The sequence below is a fragment of the Octodon degus genome, unplaced genomic scaffold (assembly GCF_000260255.1).
Source record: "Octodon degus isolate 3935 unplaced genomic scaffold, OctDeg1.0 scaffold00039, whole genome shotgun sequence".
NCBI lineage: Eukaryota > Metazoa > Chordata > Mammalia > Rodentia > Octodontidae > Octodon > Octodon degus.
The window spans coordinates 1,772,523-1,790,515 of NW_004524615.1; the positions used below are offsets into that span (position 1 = coordinate 1,772,523).

General features: G+C 56.1%; 1 protein-coding gene across 8 annotated transcripts in view; it reads right to left on the reverse strand.

The window, feature by feature from the left end:
- Positions 1-2,159: 2,159 nt before the first annotated feature.
- Arhgef7 (Rho guanine nucleotide exchange factor 7) overlaps positions 2,160-17,993 on the reverse strand; it is an 85,357-nt gene continuing 69,523 nt past the window's right edge. For 4 of the 8 annotated variants that reach the window (XM_004631166.2, XM_023715160.1, XM_023715161.1 and 1 more), the window contains 7 exons: positions 16,779-17,003; positions 15,540-15,633; positions 14,737-14,826; positions 12,099-12,275; positions 4,955-5,054; positions 4,730-4,784; positions 2,160-4,171 (listed from right to left, as the gene is read on the reverse strand). In XM_004631166.2, the coding sequence (XP_004631223.1) occupies positions 4,049-4,171; positions 4,730-4,784; positions 4,955-5,054; positions 12,099-12,275; positions 14,737-14,826; positions 15,540-15,633; positions 16,779-17,003 (864 nt within the window). In that variant the 3' untranslated portion in view covers positions 2,160-4,048. Of the gene's footprint in view, positions 4,172-4,729; positions 4,785-4,954; positions 5,055-9,401; positions 10,983-12,098; positions 12,276-14,736; positions 14,827-15,539; positions 15,634-16,778; positions 17,004-17,993 lie in introns of those variants that run through there. The other 4 variants (XM_004631167.3, XM_023715158.1, XM_023715156.1 and 1 more) reach the window with 3 other exon arrangements.

Consider the following 17,993-nt stretch of genomic DNA (forward strand, 5'->3'; position numbering starts at 1 on the left):
GGGGCCCCTGTGCTCGGCCCCCGCTGCTGGAGCTGGTCCAGCTTGGAAGCACAGGGCCGTGCTCAGGTCCTGCAGCGGCTGAGGTGGCCTAGGCTAGGCTCCCTACGAGTGACCAAACACGCAGGCCATTGCTGTGGTGTGAGCTGTATCCCCAAGACGTGCTCCAGCTCCACTCAGTTCCTCAGCTCACAGGGCCTTTGGGCAGCGTTCACTGCAGACATCAATCAGGGAGGGGAGGGCCAGCCGGGTGTGGCCATCCCAGATCCAGTCTCTAAAGGCCAAGTGCAGACAGAGACACAAAGCGCTATCTAAGAGGATGGCGGCAGAGGCAGGAGGGACGCTTCCCTAAGGCCAGGAGAGCCAGGCAGTGGGGCCCATGTTACTCTAGCCCTCAGGAGCTGAACAGGCCGCCCCGACCGTGGCCTTGCAGTGCAGGGCTGGGGATATACTCCTATGGGCTAGGGCAGCCTCCCTTCTGGGCCTTCAGAGCTGCAGGTGGAGCCAGAAAGGAGGGGAAGTGGGGGGAAGAGGGGAGGGGGAGGGGAGGATAGAGGGGAACCTCCCTCCCTCATGCGCTGTGCAAGGGCCCTGTGAGCTGAGGGCTGCCTGGTGAGCAACCTTCTCAAAGTAGATAGCATCCAAAGAGGGCCAAGGGTCAAAAGCTCACAGGAACCCTTCTCCCTCAGCCTCCCAAGTGCTGGGGTCACCTGTGTGCACACTACGCCTGGCAGGCTACTGTGTACTTTTTACATACTAAGAGATCCAACCTGCCTTAGTCACTTTCTTGTCTATTGGATTAATGAGACCACTTCGTTACTGTGGCTGATCAGGCCCACAATCTCTCAAACAAGTAGATGGAGGAAATCAATGAGACAAATAAAATGACTTCAGGGTTCCAGGAAGATCCAAACCCTCTGAGATTTTCTGGGGTTTAGACCAGGAACTTCTCTGAGGGTCATTACTTATTAGCTTTTCAAACAAAGGAGGAGGGTAGTAAAAAAGATGCAGAAATCTGGGCAGGACTTGGGAGTCCCTTCAGGGCTTTTCCAGGTAACATGTGATGTTAATTTAGGGGAACTGGGTTATCTCTAACAGTGAGAAGCCCACAGCTGTAGGCCCCTTATAGTCAGTGGGGTTGGAGCCAGAGTCCTCAGCTGGGGCCTCCTCTTGCCCGTTTGAGGCCTCCCAACTTCACAGGGCAATACAGGCCTCAGCAGGACAGTGACTCACAGAGGTTCACTTACTATGAGTCGGCTGCCCATCTCCAGACAAGGGCCTAAGCCTGGGGCAGACTCGCAGGTAAACACAAAAAGCCAACTGGCTAATATTAAATCCTGACTTCATAGTGGTCTCCAACACTTGCCACTGGGACACAACACCTGCAAATTTAAAGGACAGGTCAGCAAGTTCCAAGGCAGGGCAGGGCAGAGGGGCCTGGCAGAGGTGAGCTGCTCCAGCATGGAGGACAGGAAGCTGCGAGGAGGGAGGAAACGGAAGAGAAGGAGCTTCCAGGCCCCACCTCCTACACCAGCCAGCTCTGCACCAGGATCCATCACTTTCCACACCCAGGAGGCCTAGGGCACCCCAGATCTGAATCACACACACCTTTCTTTTTAGCACTTTTTACATCCTTCTTCCTGGTGTCCTTGCCATTTGCTCCAGGTGGTGCTGCCGCCCTGGCATGAGTTTGCCAAGGGTGGAGCCAGCTCTAGCCCCAAGGGCTGCTCCTAGCCCTGCACTTCCTAAACGGGGACCAGCACACTTGGAGCCGGCAGTGTCGGCACTTCACCTCTTCTTCGCAGCACCTCCTTCAGGAACTCACCAGCTCGCATCCACAAGGCAGCGCCAGGCGAAACTGCTCCTCATGGTGCACCAACAGCACCACCCGCCCACCACTGTGCAGCTGCCCCTCCCTACACCCTGGCTTCTGCCAGGCTCGGGGGACCCAGTGGTGCCAACCACGCTTCAGTTTCCTGACCCAAGCCTTCCCCTTCCCCTAAGTCTCATCTCCTTCAAATGTTCTCAGCCTGATCGCAGGTAAATGAGACCATTTCACTGTCAGAGCCTCACACGCGAAGCTTAAAAGCTAAAGAAACCCAAAGAACACAGGCAAAAGCATCAAGAGAACACATATTGTGAAATAAGAAAAATAACCGGTTTTATAATTACACTGACATAGCACACGCTTTGGAGGAGCCAACACAGCCCGTGGCTGCAACCCAGACACTCCAGGGGCGGGTGGCCTGGCGTCCAGACAGCAGCCGCGCCGGCCCAGGGCCTGGAGGTCCAGAGGCTGCGTCTCAGCGTCTTCAGAAAGGAAAGTGCTTTGGAGCTGCGGGGCCAGACGGCTTCTGCTCAGCCCCGCAGGCCCTTCCAGGCGTCACGCTCCTGCCCGCAGAGGTCACGTGGCAAAGGGAACCGGGTGCAGCGGCAGGTGCGTAAGAGCCACTCGTGGACAGGTGCTTGACTCCCCAGGGAGCCTCAGGAGGGGGGCGGTGGGGGTGGAAGTGGGGGCTGGGAAGGCAACACATCCGCCCTCAGCGGCCACCCGTGGCAGTGATGGTACGGAGACGAGTGTTCTCACGAAATACTTGAGTGAGTCCTTAAGGCAGGTCCACAGGACATCGTGCTGGGGCACGGTGGCCACACACCAGCCACGGAAGGGCTGGAGAGAGTTGTTCCTGAGTTAGAATCTGCTCTGATGGCAAACCACTCCACCCCTATGCTTCCCACCAGTGTCCGAGTCACCAAGAACACTTATGGAAACAAGGCTCATGAAAGAGGCTTGGTCTTTACGCGTCCCGTCCGCACAGGCAGTAGAATGCCGACTGTAGAGGCTGGCAACGCTAGTGAGAGGCCTACACGGGCCGGCAGACCTGGCCCGAGTGCGTAGGGCTGTCAGCAGCAGCGTGTAGAGGGAAAACCAGACAACAACTCTGTCTAAGGCGCCAAGCCAGAGGCCTCCAAACGCAGGAGACCGGAGTGCAAAGGGCTGCACTCGCCGGTCGGTGCCAGGCAGGCTGTCCTGCGGCTCAAGCCACCGGCTGCACAGGCCACAGCTCTGCTCCTGCAGCAGCAGCTGCTCATGCTAGGACGCTGACCCCACTTCAGAGCCGCCCTATGAAGAGGAAGAAAACAGCTCTGTTCTAATGGTTGCTGTCACTCACTCCAAAGCAGAACCAAGTCCTGCCCTCCAGCTGGACCTCAGGACACAGGCTCTCTCCAGAGCCGGGCCCAGGAGGCGGGGAGGCGGCCTCGTGGGGACGGACGCCCATGTTCCACATCCAGGCAGCTGGGACTTGGCCATACCCAAGGGACGTATTGCTTTATTTCTGTGCTGAGAAGGTGAGGTCCAATGGGAGTGCCAAGCAGCCCTCCCTGGGCTAGCCGCAGGGGCACAGCCCATCTGCGGGCGCCATTCCCAACGGCCTCATTCTTGCTGGCTGCTTCAGTGTAATAAATAACATTTTATGTACAGGTGTAGTTCTCTCTGGAGGAGGGTGGACAGTGCGCCATCAGGGTCCTTGAGGCGCCCCAACGCGGCTGTGCACACACCAGGACCGGCACCCGAGGGAGGTGGAGCAGACACCGCAGCTGGAGGGGGCTGCTGCTGTCCTTGGACCCAGCGACTGGCCTCAGCTGGCACTGCCCTTGCCTGGCTGCAGGACAGGCTGAAGGGTGCTCTTTGGGGGACTCTCAAGACCACACCGCGGCCCATGTGGCGCAAGGCGCTCAGAGCACCGTGGAGACTGGGGTTGTGGGCACAGCCGTAACGAGGGGTGGGTTCGTGGGAAGGGATCCTAGCAGGGGTGAGCCCAGGAATACAGTGTGGGCCTACGTGCAAAGGGGCATTCACAGGCAGGGTGTGCAGAGCACGTCTCAGGTGCGGTCGGGGCTGGCCTGCCACTGTGCTGGTCACCAGCGAGGCCACCCGGGCTGCTGAGGCCCAGCAGGCACGCGCCAGGTGTCTGCACCCAGGGTAGGCATCATGATGCTCGGTCACCGGGAAGCCCTGCCCGGGCTGCCCCGCCAGGCAGCGAGGGTCACCTCACAGGTTGGTCTCATCCCAGGCAGGGTCGTTCATGCTCTTCAGCACCTTGCGCACCAGCTTCTCCAAGTCCTTGCGGGCCCGCTGCTCCTCCTCAAGTGACTTCTTCATCTTTTTGTTATCCTGAAGGCGAAGCACAGCGTGTGTAGTCACTATCCCCTCAGCCACTGGCCTCCTGCAGCGGGCGCTGTCCCTGCGCCCTGGGGCCAAGGCCACTGCACAATGAGAAGCGGATTGAGGTCCCCCAGCAAGACGCTCAGAGCATAAATGAAAGGCAGCTGATGGGCGCCAGGGAGGGGACAAGAGAGCAGGGACAAGGCACAAATCAGCATGGCCTGAAGGGGTGCTTCTCACCTCCCAGAAGTCTGCACTACTCTGTCAAGAATCATGCTGCAAAATACAGATGACTACTACTAAGTGGATTACGAATGCAAAATGGATTACGCATTCAATCAGTGGTGATTTTATGTAGCATCACTGTTCTTAATGCAATGAAGCAGAAAACAATTTAAAGTTAAAAAAACTTTTTCTCTAAAACAAAAATAGAGATGGAGAGAGACCAATGGCTGTATGTGCTGGGTTCCCAAGAATCACCACCATCTCTTGGTATTGATTTGCTTACGGGAATCAGCTTTTCTCTTGAATTAAAAAAAAAAAAAGATTAAAATGAAACCAACACACCTGTCTCAGCTCTTGGACTTCGTCCCTCAGCGCGTAGACCGTGTCCACAAGGCTCCTGCACAGGGACAGAGCCACGTCAGCATACAGGGCCAGGTGCTCGGGGCCATGCGGGCTGGGCGGAGACCCTCAGCCCACCCGCTGTGTGCGGCCCTGACCCAGCCCCCCGCCCAGCGAGGAAGCCACGCCCGCCCCAGCCTCACTCATGCGCTGTTGGAGACAGCTTACTTCTCCTCGATCACGGTCTGGCCGTTGCTTTTGGTCTCTTCTACTATGATTTTCTCCTCTTCTGGAAGCAGCACTTGAGGAGCAGATTCTTTGCGCGAACCTAGGACAGTTAAAAAGGAAAACCTCAAATGAAAGCCAGGCATGAGAAAGGAACAGACTACACAGTACCACCTAAACACTAACCCCAGCGACTATGCAGTAACAAATTCATCAGGACAGACTGGACAGGGCCTCTTTACCGGCTTCTCCGCTGCCAACCGACTGCAGCTCTCCTGAGCCCACAGCATTACGGAGGACGGGAAATACCAGCTTTTTTCCAATTTATTCAACTGTAGTTTCTGATTGTGGATTATGGGGCTTTTCAACACTAACATTTTCAACATCACAGAGGGCTCTGTCTGCACCAGATTCTAAGTCACTATGTCACCCCAGAAATATAATAAAGATATACCAGACCATGTAGAGCATATACACCGAGTTTATACGTTAAAAGTTGGCAATTAAAATAATTTAATCGTACAGCAACATCTGAAAATAAAGATAAGCAATGGTTTAGAACAAGTGAAGTTTATCTTGGGTTTCTTTGAAAATTTTATCCTCCATTCCCTAGAATACAGGCATCACTTTTCTTAAAAAAAAAGAAAAAAGGAAAAAAAAGAAAGAAAGAAAGTAAACTATTTGCAATATCAGAAGAAAATTTAATACCATTTAACCACATGGAGCACAAAAGCTCGTATGGGACTAATGAGTAAGATCTACCCTCTTGAGGTCAACTGTGAAATCTAATTAATTCAGAACTGGAGGGAAAAGAATCAGACCTTAGGGATGATGCGAGGAGGAAGGGCCTCTTACCGATGCCAGCCTGGCACAGGCGCCATTTGCATTTCTGAGCCAGTGCACCACGCCAGCTGGAGCGGGATGCACTTCAGCACAGAGCACAAGCTCTCACACCGGCGGATGCTTCTCTTCAGAACAAGCGCACTTGGGGTTTGAGACTGGCTGGCTAGCTGCTGCAGCGGTGGCCACCTGTGTGGCTTTGTACTTCTGACATCCCCTTTGTGTCCCTGACACCGGCAGCCTGTGCCTGCGTGTACTACACACCCTTGTCATGTGAGAACTGGAGAGGCCTTTTAAAGGCAGGACTGGGGAGTGAGTGCAGAATGCGACAGTAGCACAGCCCCGCCTGTGACCAGACCCCCAAGCCTGTCCCGCCGGTGCTCGGGGACACCTTGACCTAACACACACCAGAGCTGCCCAGCCACAGGGACATCCTCTGCATGTGCAAAGTCCCGTCAGAGGGGCCCTGCAAGACTGGATGGGCAGGAGCCCCACCAACCTCACACGGTCTTCTGCCCGGGCACAGCAGCGCAGCTCCAGCGAGCCCTCAGGCACTGCTCCTGAGGCACACCTTCCACAGCAACAGCAGGCGGGGCCCTGTGCCAGAGGGCGACTTCAGTCTTAGCGCCTGATACCTTAGGGGCAGGTGATAGTGGCCTGTCCACAGACTCCCTGTCCATGCTGTGGCAGGAGGAGAGCTCCCACAGGTCCAGCTAGTCCACACTGCCGAGTCCAACCTGAGCATGACGGCCTGGCCTCGGGGTTGGGGTGGCACACTTGGCACCCAGAAACCTGGCAATGCAGAGGCAGGCAAGAGACCAATATTGCTAGGGTCTGCGGGCCAGAGGTGGGGCTTCTCAGGCCTCCTGGCGCATGGGCATTACCTGTCTTCAAAAGGAAAAGTTCATTCCTGTGCCATTTGCCCAGAAAAACACGAAGATTCCAAAGCTCACATTTACACCACACACAGAACGCAGAGGCCCTGCTGGGGCAGCCAGCAAGCTGACAGCCAGGGAAAACCAGCTAGCGTCTGCCGACCACCTGTCCTCTCAACTTGCCGCACACTACTCCTGAAGCATGAGCGAGAGGGGCTCCACAGGACCACACTGGGGGGGGCTCCACGCTGCACATCTGTCAGGCACTCTCCGGCCTGTGCCTCACATTCATTCACGCTGCCAAATGCCACAGAAGAGTCACAAAGAGCGGCACAGCAAAGGGCGGCCCCATGACCTGGCCTCCTGAACCACAGGCTTGACTCGCCACTGTTGGAGCTGTCCCAAGGGCAGAACACTGCTTCTGTTGATCTCCTGCCAAACAAATTCATGGCTAGAACCTGGCACCCCCATAGAGTAAGTCACCCGAGGAAAAGGAAGGGCCTGGTGAGCAGAGGCACAGGCTGCCCCGCCTGTCTCCTTCCTCACAGCCTAGTGACTAGACCTGGCTCTCTGCCTCCATCTCAGTGGCTGTCTGTATTCATTGTAATTTGAGGCAGAGTCCTGCTAAGTTGCCCAGGCGGGCCTTGAACTCGCACTCCTCCTGCCTCAGCCTCCCGCATCGCTGGGATTGCAGGCGTGCGCCTCCTGGCCCTGCACAGCTCTTATTCTTACAAGTATGCTGGGAGCACACAAAGCTTCCCTGGCGTGCAATCAAGTGGGGCTTCAGGAAGCACGCTGCGGACAGCAGGTGCCGGCGGCCCCACTGCCGACTGTCTGCGCAGTGCACTGCCGTGGACGTGCCCTGGCAGCTGCGGCGCGGAAGCCCGCACACCCCGCATCCCATCACTGTCAGCTACGATTTCTCCCCTGCTGGAAAGAATCAACAGGTGAGTAAACATCGCTTCCTGCCAATGCAATGTAAGGGGAAAAAATGGTTCAGGTTTTCAGTAAGAACATTCTGGGCCAGCGAGATGGCGCAGTAGAGTAAGTCCCTGCCTGGCAAGCGCAGGGTCCCGAGTTCAATCCCCAGTATGGCAAAAAAAAAAAAAAAGAAAGAAAAAAAGAAAGAAAGAAAAAGAAAATAGAATATTCCTTAGCTAAGTTTATAAACAAGCTGGTCCTAAGTTTTAAGTAGACAGACTTAGATTATCTTAGAAATCATTCAACTATCTTCAGAGGCACACGGCAGTTCCCTCAGCTATGCAGGAATTTAGACCCAGCAATCACAGAATGTCCTAACACCTGATTTATCAGTCCTGGAGACTGAGCCTGAGCTACAGTGTCTCAGCCAGGCCTAAGCTTGGGGGCCTCCTGCCTCAGCCTCTGAGTCCAGGGTTTACAGGCGTGTCACCTTAGTCTGTGTAGCACTTTTAAAGCCCAGTTACGTGGACTCAGAACAATGAACAGTCATGGCCCTAGGACTGCCAAGATCTGTGTTTCTCAAACACACCAGGATTCTGCTGCGCATCACCTCAGGAAACACTAGGCGACAGGCACTTCCCGGAGGTCCCTAACAACCTTCACAACACTGCGCTGGGCTGGCCTCACAGACAAGAAGTCCTGGGTCCAAACCCAGCACCACCCACCAAGGAGCCTGATGAGCCATAACGACTCCTCTGAGCACTGAATTTTTCTTTCTGCAGCAGCACAAACATCTCCTGGCTTTCTGGGCAGAGGCTGGCAAAAAGAACCCTGAGTGTATACACACACAAGCTCAGTCTTCGCCGCTACTGTTCCCTGTGCAGAGATGAGAACAGGAAACAGGAGCAGAGCAAACCAGCAACTGATCCGAAACACCAGCGCAGCACTTTCCTGAGGGCACCAGGGACAGTCATGGGACTATCCCTGTGGGCCTGCTCACAGCTGGGAAACCAGTGACAGTGGCACACAAAGAAGCTGGAGAGGGCTGGGGAGACAGCGCAGTAGAGTAAGCGCTTGCCTGGCAAGCACAGGGTCCTGAGCTCAATCCCCGGTACCGCAAAAAAAAAAAAAAAAAAAAAAGGAGCTGGAGTTACCAGCACACCTGCTTCCATAGCAACATCCCCTCAATGCAAGATGTGGCCCGGAGGCACGGAGACAGGCGCACTGCAGAGCCCAGGTCAGAGCATGAAAGGTGCATGTACCCTGCGCCTGGGGCTCAGACCTGCAGGCGTGGGGACCTCAGTTTGAGAAACACAGATCTGATCAACCCTCCCTGTATCAGGGCCGAAACACCCTGCCCAGGCTGCTGCGGAGTAGGGGTCACCCAGGCTCTGTACCCCACTCGTACCTGCCATCCTGGCTGCCACATACCCGCCTGGGACACGCTGAAGACACAATAGGCTCATCAGGAGCCCACATTCAAGCCCATGGCACACAGGAGGCAGGGGTGTGCACGCAAGGGGTGTGCATGTGCCCAAGGCAGAGGCCACTGGGGTCTCCCATCAGAAGTTGCCCATGCAGCCAGCGTGTGCCACTGGTGTGCGTGGCAAGCCCTCCAACCTCTAGGCCCTCCCTGAGGGCACCAGCAGCCTCAGCTGAGCCGCAGGCTAGCATCTAGTGCTTGGACTCTCCCACTCGCATCACAGGGTGAGACTCTCCAGTCTGGCCACAGGCCACATCACTATAGTCTGAAGCCCAAACTCGTGGCTCCTGCTTGCCATCCATACCTGGTCCTGGCCCAGCACCTGCCACCAGGTGCATCTGCCCTCTCCTTTCACTTTGCTGCCTTTGCTTACGCCTGCTGGGCATGCACTCGGCAAAATGAAGACACTGACCTTACTCTAAATAAAATACTTTGAAAGTTTTGTTCTATTTTTGTACAAATACTGACAATGCTTCTTTCTGAAGACAAACTTTCCAACAATTGAAAAACTTGTGAAAAAGAGAAGCAGGCAGGAGGGAACAGGGACTGCGCCCCGTGCAGAGCATGGCTGGCCAGGGAGAGCCCACTCCAAGCAGGTGCACAGAAGAGCCACCGCCAGCCACCCCAGACAACAAATCTGCTTCCCTCCCCTCAGGACAAATATTAAAAACCACAGGCTAGCAAATGCAAAATTTATTTCAACTGTACAGAACAGAATGTCTTACACTTTGTTGCCATTGTGACCACAAACAATAATATGCATACTGTACAATACAGTGGACATTCAGATATACATCCAGGTGGGCTCTGCAATGGTGTCCGTACTAAATGGCTTTCCGTTCACAGATGAAGAGCACAATATACAGACTTTTCAAGATCTTCTTCCACTATGTACACACTACTGTTTTGGCCACTCTATGCAAAGCACATGATCGAGAGAGCTTACGCGGTGCTTCTGGCGAGTGCGCTCCACAGAAACACTGCGGTCTCTGCAGGGCTGCTGAGGGCTTAGACCCCCACTCCCAGGGGAGCCTGCGTCCTCGTCCTGACACTAGCGACACAGGGCCGCGCTGCACAGCCAGAGCCGCTGCACACCATCGGCGTGGCGCGGGCTCTGTGGAAGCCCTGGCCCTGTTGCATACATGTCCTCTGCCACAGAAGGACCGTCTCCTGGGCCTGGGGCATTAATACTTCTATGTCACAAAAATGGTGTCAGACATTGAAACAAACGCAAACGCTGAGTCAGGGCCGTACTCTAGTTACCTCGCGGCGACAGAAGCTGTCAAGACGGCTCTGACAGATACAAAGGGAACAATGGTCAACTGTAAAAACTTTGGTGCATCAAATACTGGTGTGGCGTAACACACCAAATGACACGGGGTGCCGTGCAAACCACCACGCCGTGGCCACACCGCACTGGGGCAGTGCAGACGCTGGTCATGCCCACGGTATCATGGCCAGTTGCTGCGAGAGCCCCAGGGCTGTGTGGCTCGGTGATACCTCACACAACCCCACCATGGCAGGACGGAGGCATGCAGCCCCACTTCTCAACACTTCCTTCGCTATCTGGCTGTCACACTGGTCGCCACAGGTGACTCAGCCTAGGCGCTGACTTGAAAAGCCCACCCCGGTTCCCTTCCTCACACTAACTGACATAAACACGCGAGCTCTGAGCAGCACAAGCGTCAGTGGCCATCCGGGACAGGCAGGTGCTGATGGGAGTGCCGTTGATGCCCTCACCCGCCATGCAGGCGCAGCACCCCACATGCCAAGCGTGCCCCCTCCTGGAGCCCCGGCACACCCCCGGCCGGTGTGTGGGAGGGGTGGCATGGTGTCAGGGTGTGCTCTGCACACGCGAGGTCACATTGAGTACAAGGCGTGGGAGGGGTCAGGCCACCAGGATCCAGCTGCCCTAGAGAAAGGAAACATGTTATCCCGACTTACGATGCCACCCTGCTCCGAGGCTGGTTTCAGCGAACACATAAAACAGAACTGTGAGGCTCCATTTTAACACTGGCAGAAGCATGCTCTGCCCTTCAAGCGATGGCCAGGTTTGAGTTTGCGGGCACCACTAAATGGGACGTCCCATTCAGTTCTTTCTGAATGAAGCAGGGATTAGCCCATGAGTGAGGCCTGCACACACTCCTTACGACAGCCCTAGCTCTCTGACAGGCAAGGCTGCCAGCCTGCTCCAGAGGGCTGCTGTAAGCAGAGTTGGGCTGCAGCTGGCTGCTGAAATGACCGTGCTTGTGGCTACGCCTGCGCACCTGCAAATGTCGGGGCAGCCAGGCCCAGCGCCCTCCTGAACCAAGTGTGGTCTACAGTCACAGGGTGGCTGCTCAGACCGCACCCGGCCATCCATGCAGGTGGGGCAGCACGGCACGGCAATGAGAGGAGGTCTGCTCCAGGACTGTGGGCTCCAAGCCCCACACGGGCCATGGCAGGGCACAGCTGGCAGAAAGACCGTCCCTTCTGGGGACCTTCCTGGGCCTGGGCCAGAGCCTCGGCACCGCACAGCCAGGGGCTGGGCGCACAGCACCCGCAGCAGCAATCGCTCTCTTCACCTCTCCGTGACTGCGGGACCAACACATGTTAGACTTTACAATGTGGGTCCCCACCCTAAGGACAGAGTCGCGGCCGTGTCGCTGGCACTCAGATCACAAGCCTGTGCGGTCTGGGATGAATATAAAAGTGTCCATACAGCTGTATCCAAAAGGAAGCCAGACAGCTGCTGCACTGAGGATAAAAAACAAGACCATGTGGAGCTTTTACAAAACAACTCCCCGCCGGCTGGCTGAAGGCCCCATACTGGCTTGAGAACCCATCACCCCAACAGGTGGCGGCGAGGCCTCCGCCAGTTACAGGGTCATCCCAGGAACACTCTCCAAGGTCGGTAAAATATCACATAAAGGAGACAAGAACAGCAAGAAAACATCTAAGAAAAGCAGGCTGCGATACAACAAGCATTGTTAAGAAAAGCTCAGAGCGCATTAGTTCTGGTGAGAGATATACGAGCAACAGCTCTTACGAGATGCTGAGCCCATCCTGTAACTATGGGCTGTCCATATACTGTCATACTCAGGGTCTTCCGAGGGGTCTGAGGGCTCCAAGCGAGAAAGGCTACTGCGACGACCCAAGGAGTCTAGACTTGATTGGTCGTCGTCAGCCAAGACGTGATTATGCATCAGGTCAGTGCCTTGCCATGCTAAGACGGATGGAGTGACAGGTGCGACAGCAGAGGTGGGGGAGGGGACGGACAGGAAGAGCCACAACCAAGACATGGGACAAAAGCAAAGGTGATGGGAAGAGAAGGGAAAGAGAAAATATTGTTAAAAAGTGGCAACAACGTTCTTTTCTCCTTATTTATGGCTGGGTTTTAATAATCAATTTATTAGCACAACCCTCACAACAAATCCAAATTAATCATTATTTCAATAAACTCGGTCATCATGCTGTTTCCAAACTGCTATCTTCTATAGATAGCTCTACAAAGCCCTCCCTGAGAAGCCTACAAGCTACACCTATGTCCAAACTAGGGTTCTACAAGCACCTGCAATTAATCAATTCTGTTAACCAACAACCTCCTCTAGGCCATTATATGCAAAAGATACAATTTACTTGGCTAATAAAAGCTATTCTCCATTCCATACATAAGATACATTAAATGAAAAATAATTTTGAGGGCTCCTGACTGATTTTTCGGGTGCTCCTTTGCCAAGACCCCACGCCACCAGCCAGGTCTAACTTACCTCGCCCATCTATCCTGTGTGGGTGCCTCCAAGGGCAGACAGGGCTCCGCGTGTCCCCCTCTTCTGCTACCTGCTCACCATGCTCGCCTGCGCTCTGCCTGGGCAGGGAAGCGGGAGCAGATTCTGCTCACTCTGCCACCCACCAGCCACAGTCTGCTGGCCACCAGGAGACGACTTAACTGCCTGTGCCACTGTGCTCCAAGGACGGCAGGCGGTAGGAGACGGCAGACAGAAAGCGGGACAGCAGAAGCACCCTGGCAGCTGGCTCTGGGGTACTCCTGGGAACCTCAGACTGAGTGGCCTCTGTTCCCCCCAATCGTCACACTGAAGACGCTTGCCCTGTAATGCCTTCTTGGCACCACCCATGACCCCTCTACAACCTGTGAGCAGCTGCTCTGCAGTGAACGCACTTCCTGGACATCCAGGGCATGCACCTCCTTGCCCTGGCTGCACTGAGCATGTCGGGCGGAGGCCAGGCCTGATCTGAGGCTCTGGGCCCTTGGGGTCAGCTGAAAGCGGAATTAGCACGTCCCCAAGGACGTGCTTGCAGGAGGGCTATTGTGTAGGCTGCATGGCTGGAAAGCTCTGCAGGTGCGCTGCCCCACAGGCCCCAGCACAGGTGGCAGCACAGGTGCAGGTGGCACTCACAGGCCTGCTTATATTTCTTCCCCAGCAACTGCAACTAGGATACACACCCCAGAAGAGAGCCTAACCTCCATGGCCCGCCTGCACCCACACACACCCTGCGGGCCACCACTGTACCCAGGACTCTCCCCCGGTGACAGCAAAGGCTATGCTGGCCTAGCACAGAGCCGCCACGCCTGGGGCAGGATGCGCGGCAGAGTGGGCAGGGCTGCAGCAGCAAGGCTCCCACTCACATGCATGTTCACAGCGTGGGACCTCGGGAAAGGTGCGAGTGCTCCTGCCTTGTGCTTCCCACCTTAGAGCAGGGCAGCACCTAGCCCAGATGCAGGCTACCCAGCAGGCGAGGAAACAGAGGGGACGGGCCACCTCGGCCAGGCAGGCAAGAGTAAAGTATCAACTGGAACTGGTTTGTATGTCTAAGTAGAGCATACACTACCCAGTTCTCAAAAGAAAATAAGCCAGGCACAGCCACTGGTGACTACAACCGCAGCACTTGGGAGGCCAAGGCGAGAGGATCATAAATCCAGGCCCAGCCTGAGCAATGTAGTGGTACTCTGCCTCACAATAAAAGTTTACAATGGCTGGGGACACAGTGTGCTTGGAATACATATAAGGCTCTAGTTTCAATCCCTAGCACAGGGATTGAAAAGAAAACAGGAAAATAAAAAAAAAAACTAGAAAGCCAGCACATGAGGGGAAAAAAAACTGCCAGCTGCACATCCTGTCACCTGCAGGGAGATTTTAAAAAGTCACCTTCTTGTCCTCGCCACAAATGGAGATATTTTACATAAGAAACTACATGTGACCAGTAAGGCTCCAGACAGGGTTTTAGGCCTGTTTTTTGTACTCTGAACAACTGCTGTGAATATGCAATACACAATGTGATTATTGTTTCCTACTTGCCTATTTTGAGACCTATTATCTTTCCTGTTAAAATTGTTTTTTAAAAATAAACTACACAAGAGACACACATGAATTTTGTGTACTGAAACCTATGAAACAAATTAATTAGCGCTTACTCTCAAGTATGCAAAGAAAATCAGTCAGACAACAGAAGCCTCACTCCCGGCTGCGCTGATGGCGGCAGTACTAACTCTAAAGGCAGAGACACTGCCGCTGAAGCCCAGTGCGGCCCACCAGGCCCCGTGCAGCGGCCTGGGGACACTGAGCAGCCCGCCTCTCCCAGGGCACTCCTGTCCCTGTGACCCACTGCACTGCCCTCTGCAGCCCTCGCTCCCTGGGAACAGCATGACCAGCATGCCCACAGCTTACTTGAGTTTAGCGTCTGCCGCGTCTTGGCGCTTGTGCAGTAAGCTTCAATGACTTTCAGGATCTGGGCATCCTCCTCCAAAGCCGCTGTGCCTGTTGAGAGACACTCGTCACATTGCCTCCTGTAACTTTTGGTGTTGGGCATTCTGTGTCAGTGCCAAGTGAGACCAAGACGTGGTGACCTGGAGGCAGGCCAAGTGTGTCTGTGCTGCCCAGCTTCACTGTAGCCTTCCCAGCTGACCCTCACACAAGCTGCTTGTCCCTCAAACTCTTTGAAATCACAGCCCTGAAGGCTCCCAATGGGGTGACGAAAGGGACGGAGCAACCCAGCACAGTAGGACCCAGGAGGGACCCAAGGGACCAGCATCACCACTGGATGCCTTCACGGTGTGAGGGTGGGCCCTGGCCGTGTGCTCGCTGCCCCTTCCCAGAGGCTCAGGGGTGGAGGGAGGTCCTGTGGATTCTTCTGAACCTCCGCTCCACACAGGGCCATGCATCCAGAAGATGCCCTCAAGCACCTGCTCTAGGAATTGTATCCATGCGGACTCCAGGGAGTGGGAGGCAGCTCTGGCTCCCAGGCGCCTGTTGGAGCTCATGGAGTCAGCCAACTGCAGCCTGATCCGTGCAGATGCACAGCCTGCCAGGCATGTAGAAAACGGGCACCGAGGAACATGCTGACACCCAGTGGCCGAGGGGGACGGAGACGCATCAGATGGCCCAGCCCACGGCACGGCCCTCGCTCCTGCTCTACCTGGGCAGGGCCTCCCAGAAGCCCACACCAGTGAGGCTGGGCACCCTGCACTCACTCTTCCGCAAGGCAAACTCTTCATCTGAGGGCTTCCGCTCAGGTTTGCGCTTCGGGAGCAGCTTCTTCATGGTCTTGGGGCTCTTACTGAGATCCTACGAACATGGAAAAGACAGGACATGCCACAGATGCCAGAGGCAGGCTCCTCTGCAGCACACGAGAAGCCGGCTGCTCAGGGCAGAGCCACAGTGGACAGAGGTTCCGCCATGAGGCCACACGCACTTCACAGGGGCCTCTGGTGTCAGCCACCAAGTGCCTGCCCCTGGTGGGAACTCTTGAGTAACCCAGGTCTCCCCCGTTCTGCTGGCCCAGCTGAGGAGGAGAACAGGAGACCAACACAAGAGTGGGCTCTGAGGAGCATGGAATACAGGGAGGCCGCGGCACCCTGGTTCTCAGGGGAGGTTTCCTGAGGCCAGGTACGTGCAGGCCAGACTCCAAGGGCTCTCCAGGTGTGAGCACAGAGGGGATGTGCACAGACCAGATGCACACACAGAAGGGCCAAAGCGGACCTCACAGCTATCTCTTAACACAGGTCTAACAGGCCCGAGAAAGGCCCCGCATCAGCTGCAGAAGAGATGCAGAGTATACCGTGCAGGCTCTGGGGCACAGGTGACACCCAGGAGGACCCCAAAGCTATGAGTCACTGCCTGCCTTCCGCAAAGGCACCTGGCAAGCAGGGTGAGCAGTGCTGTCTCCTCCACCAGGCGGAGACGCAGATGGCAACGGAAGCTCTCCCGAGGGACGGGGTCCTCCAGGACTCTCGCCTTTCCCACTTCCTTGCCTGGCGATTTCACCCACAGTACCCTTTGTCTTCAGACCCCAGGACAAAGTGATACAGGACGAGGAGCCCTGGCACCCTGCAGCAGCCACCAAGGTAAGCACTCTGGCCTACCTGCATGACTCAACTCCTGGAGGAAAACCAACTAGACAAGAAGCAGGGGGCGCAGGGACTGACAGCTCCCAGGGCCGCTCCAGAGTCGCTGCACCCTGCTCACAGCGCTCCCACCAACACCACCCTCACAACCGCCTCGCACCCGGACCAATGCCGCTCCCACACGCACCTTCAGTGCGCACTCACACACACGTGTGCTCTAGGTTCTGAGCCGCCACCCTGCGGGTTTCTGGTCACATGCAGAGACAAGAGTTCTCCCTCTGCACCCCAAGGACAGCCGGTGCAGCGGCACCTGGGAGGACCGAGCTGCACACTAGAACCCGAGGTGGCTCGCAGCTGAGGCCTCACCTCCTTGTAGCAGAGTGCGGCTGATGGCCGCAGGGGAGGTGCAGGCCGCAGGCAGCTGAGACTCCAGGGCTTGGGGGTCTTCGGGGGCTCCAGAGGGCCCCAGCTGATGGTGGTATGCGGGGTCCCATGGTGGGAGGGGTGGGGCAGCGTGTGGTAGGCGGGCATCAGCGCCACAGGCTTGCTGTCTGCGTGCTTGCTGGACGGCGTGATGGGGTGCGAGGGGAGCTGCAAAGGACAGCAGGCGCGGCCTGAGCCTGGTGGTGTAGCCCCTACATCCACTCACCCCCAAGGGAGGCCCAGGCCCACGGCCAGGTCCCTTGGGCAGCAGCTCACCACGTCCTGCGTGGAGGACGGCTCCACACCACGGAGGCCTGGCCTCACCAGGGGGCTCCTGGGGCTGGAGCAGCACTAGGAGGTGGCCACTGTGGAACGTGGCACATGCCTGGGTGGATGGTGAGGACAGTCCCACAGTGTGCCCAGGCCATGGGGAGAAGGGGAGGCAAGCACACCCTGCTGCTGGCCACGCTGAAGAAAGGGCCAAGTCCAGCTGCAGGAGCTGCCCTGGAGTCAAGGACGTGTGCCATGCGGCCCCTCACAGAAAAGCCCATCTCTGGGGCAAACCAAGGAAACGAGGCATTGTCATAACCACAGTCCCTCAAACACCTAACTTACCATGGCTGTGACTGCTTAATACAGCAAATTCCCAGGAAACCTACAACATCCCATGAGCCCAACAGTGAAATAAGAAAATGTAAAACCCATCACGTAACACTCAGAGCCCATGACCTCTAGGCAGCCACCCACAGTGAAAAGGTACCCAGGTGGCAGGCGAGCACAGGTCTTGGTCAAAGATGGGACCAGAGCCACAAGGGCCAGTGCCACAGCAGCCAACACTAGCGGAGGGGAAGGAAGGAAGGGGAGGGGAGAAAGAACAGGGATGGGGAGGGGGAAAGAAGGAAAGGGGGACAAGGGGAGGTGAGGAAGAGGGAAAGGGCAGGGACAGGAAGAGAAGAGGAAGGAGAGGAAGAGGAGCAAGGGGAGGAGAAGAGAGGAGGGGAAGAGGGAGGGGAAGATGGGGAGGGAAGAGGAAGGGAGGGGCAGGGGAGGGAGGGAAAAGGAGAGAAGCCACAAGCTCTCAGCTACCACCCATGGCAGTGCTGGGTACAGCCGGGGCTGGATAATCACACACCACACCACCGCACCACCGCACCACCG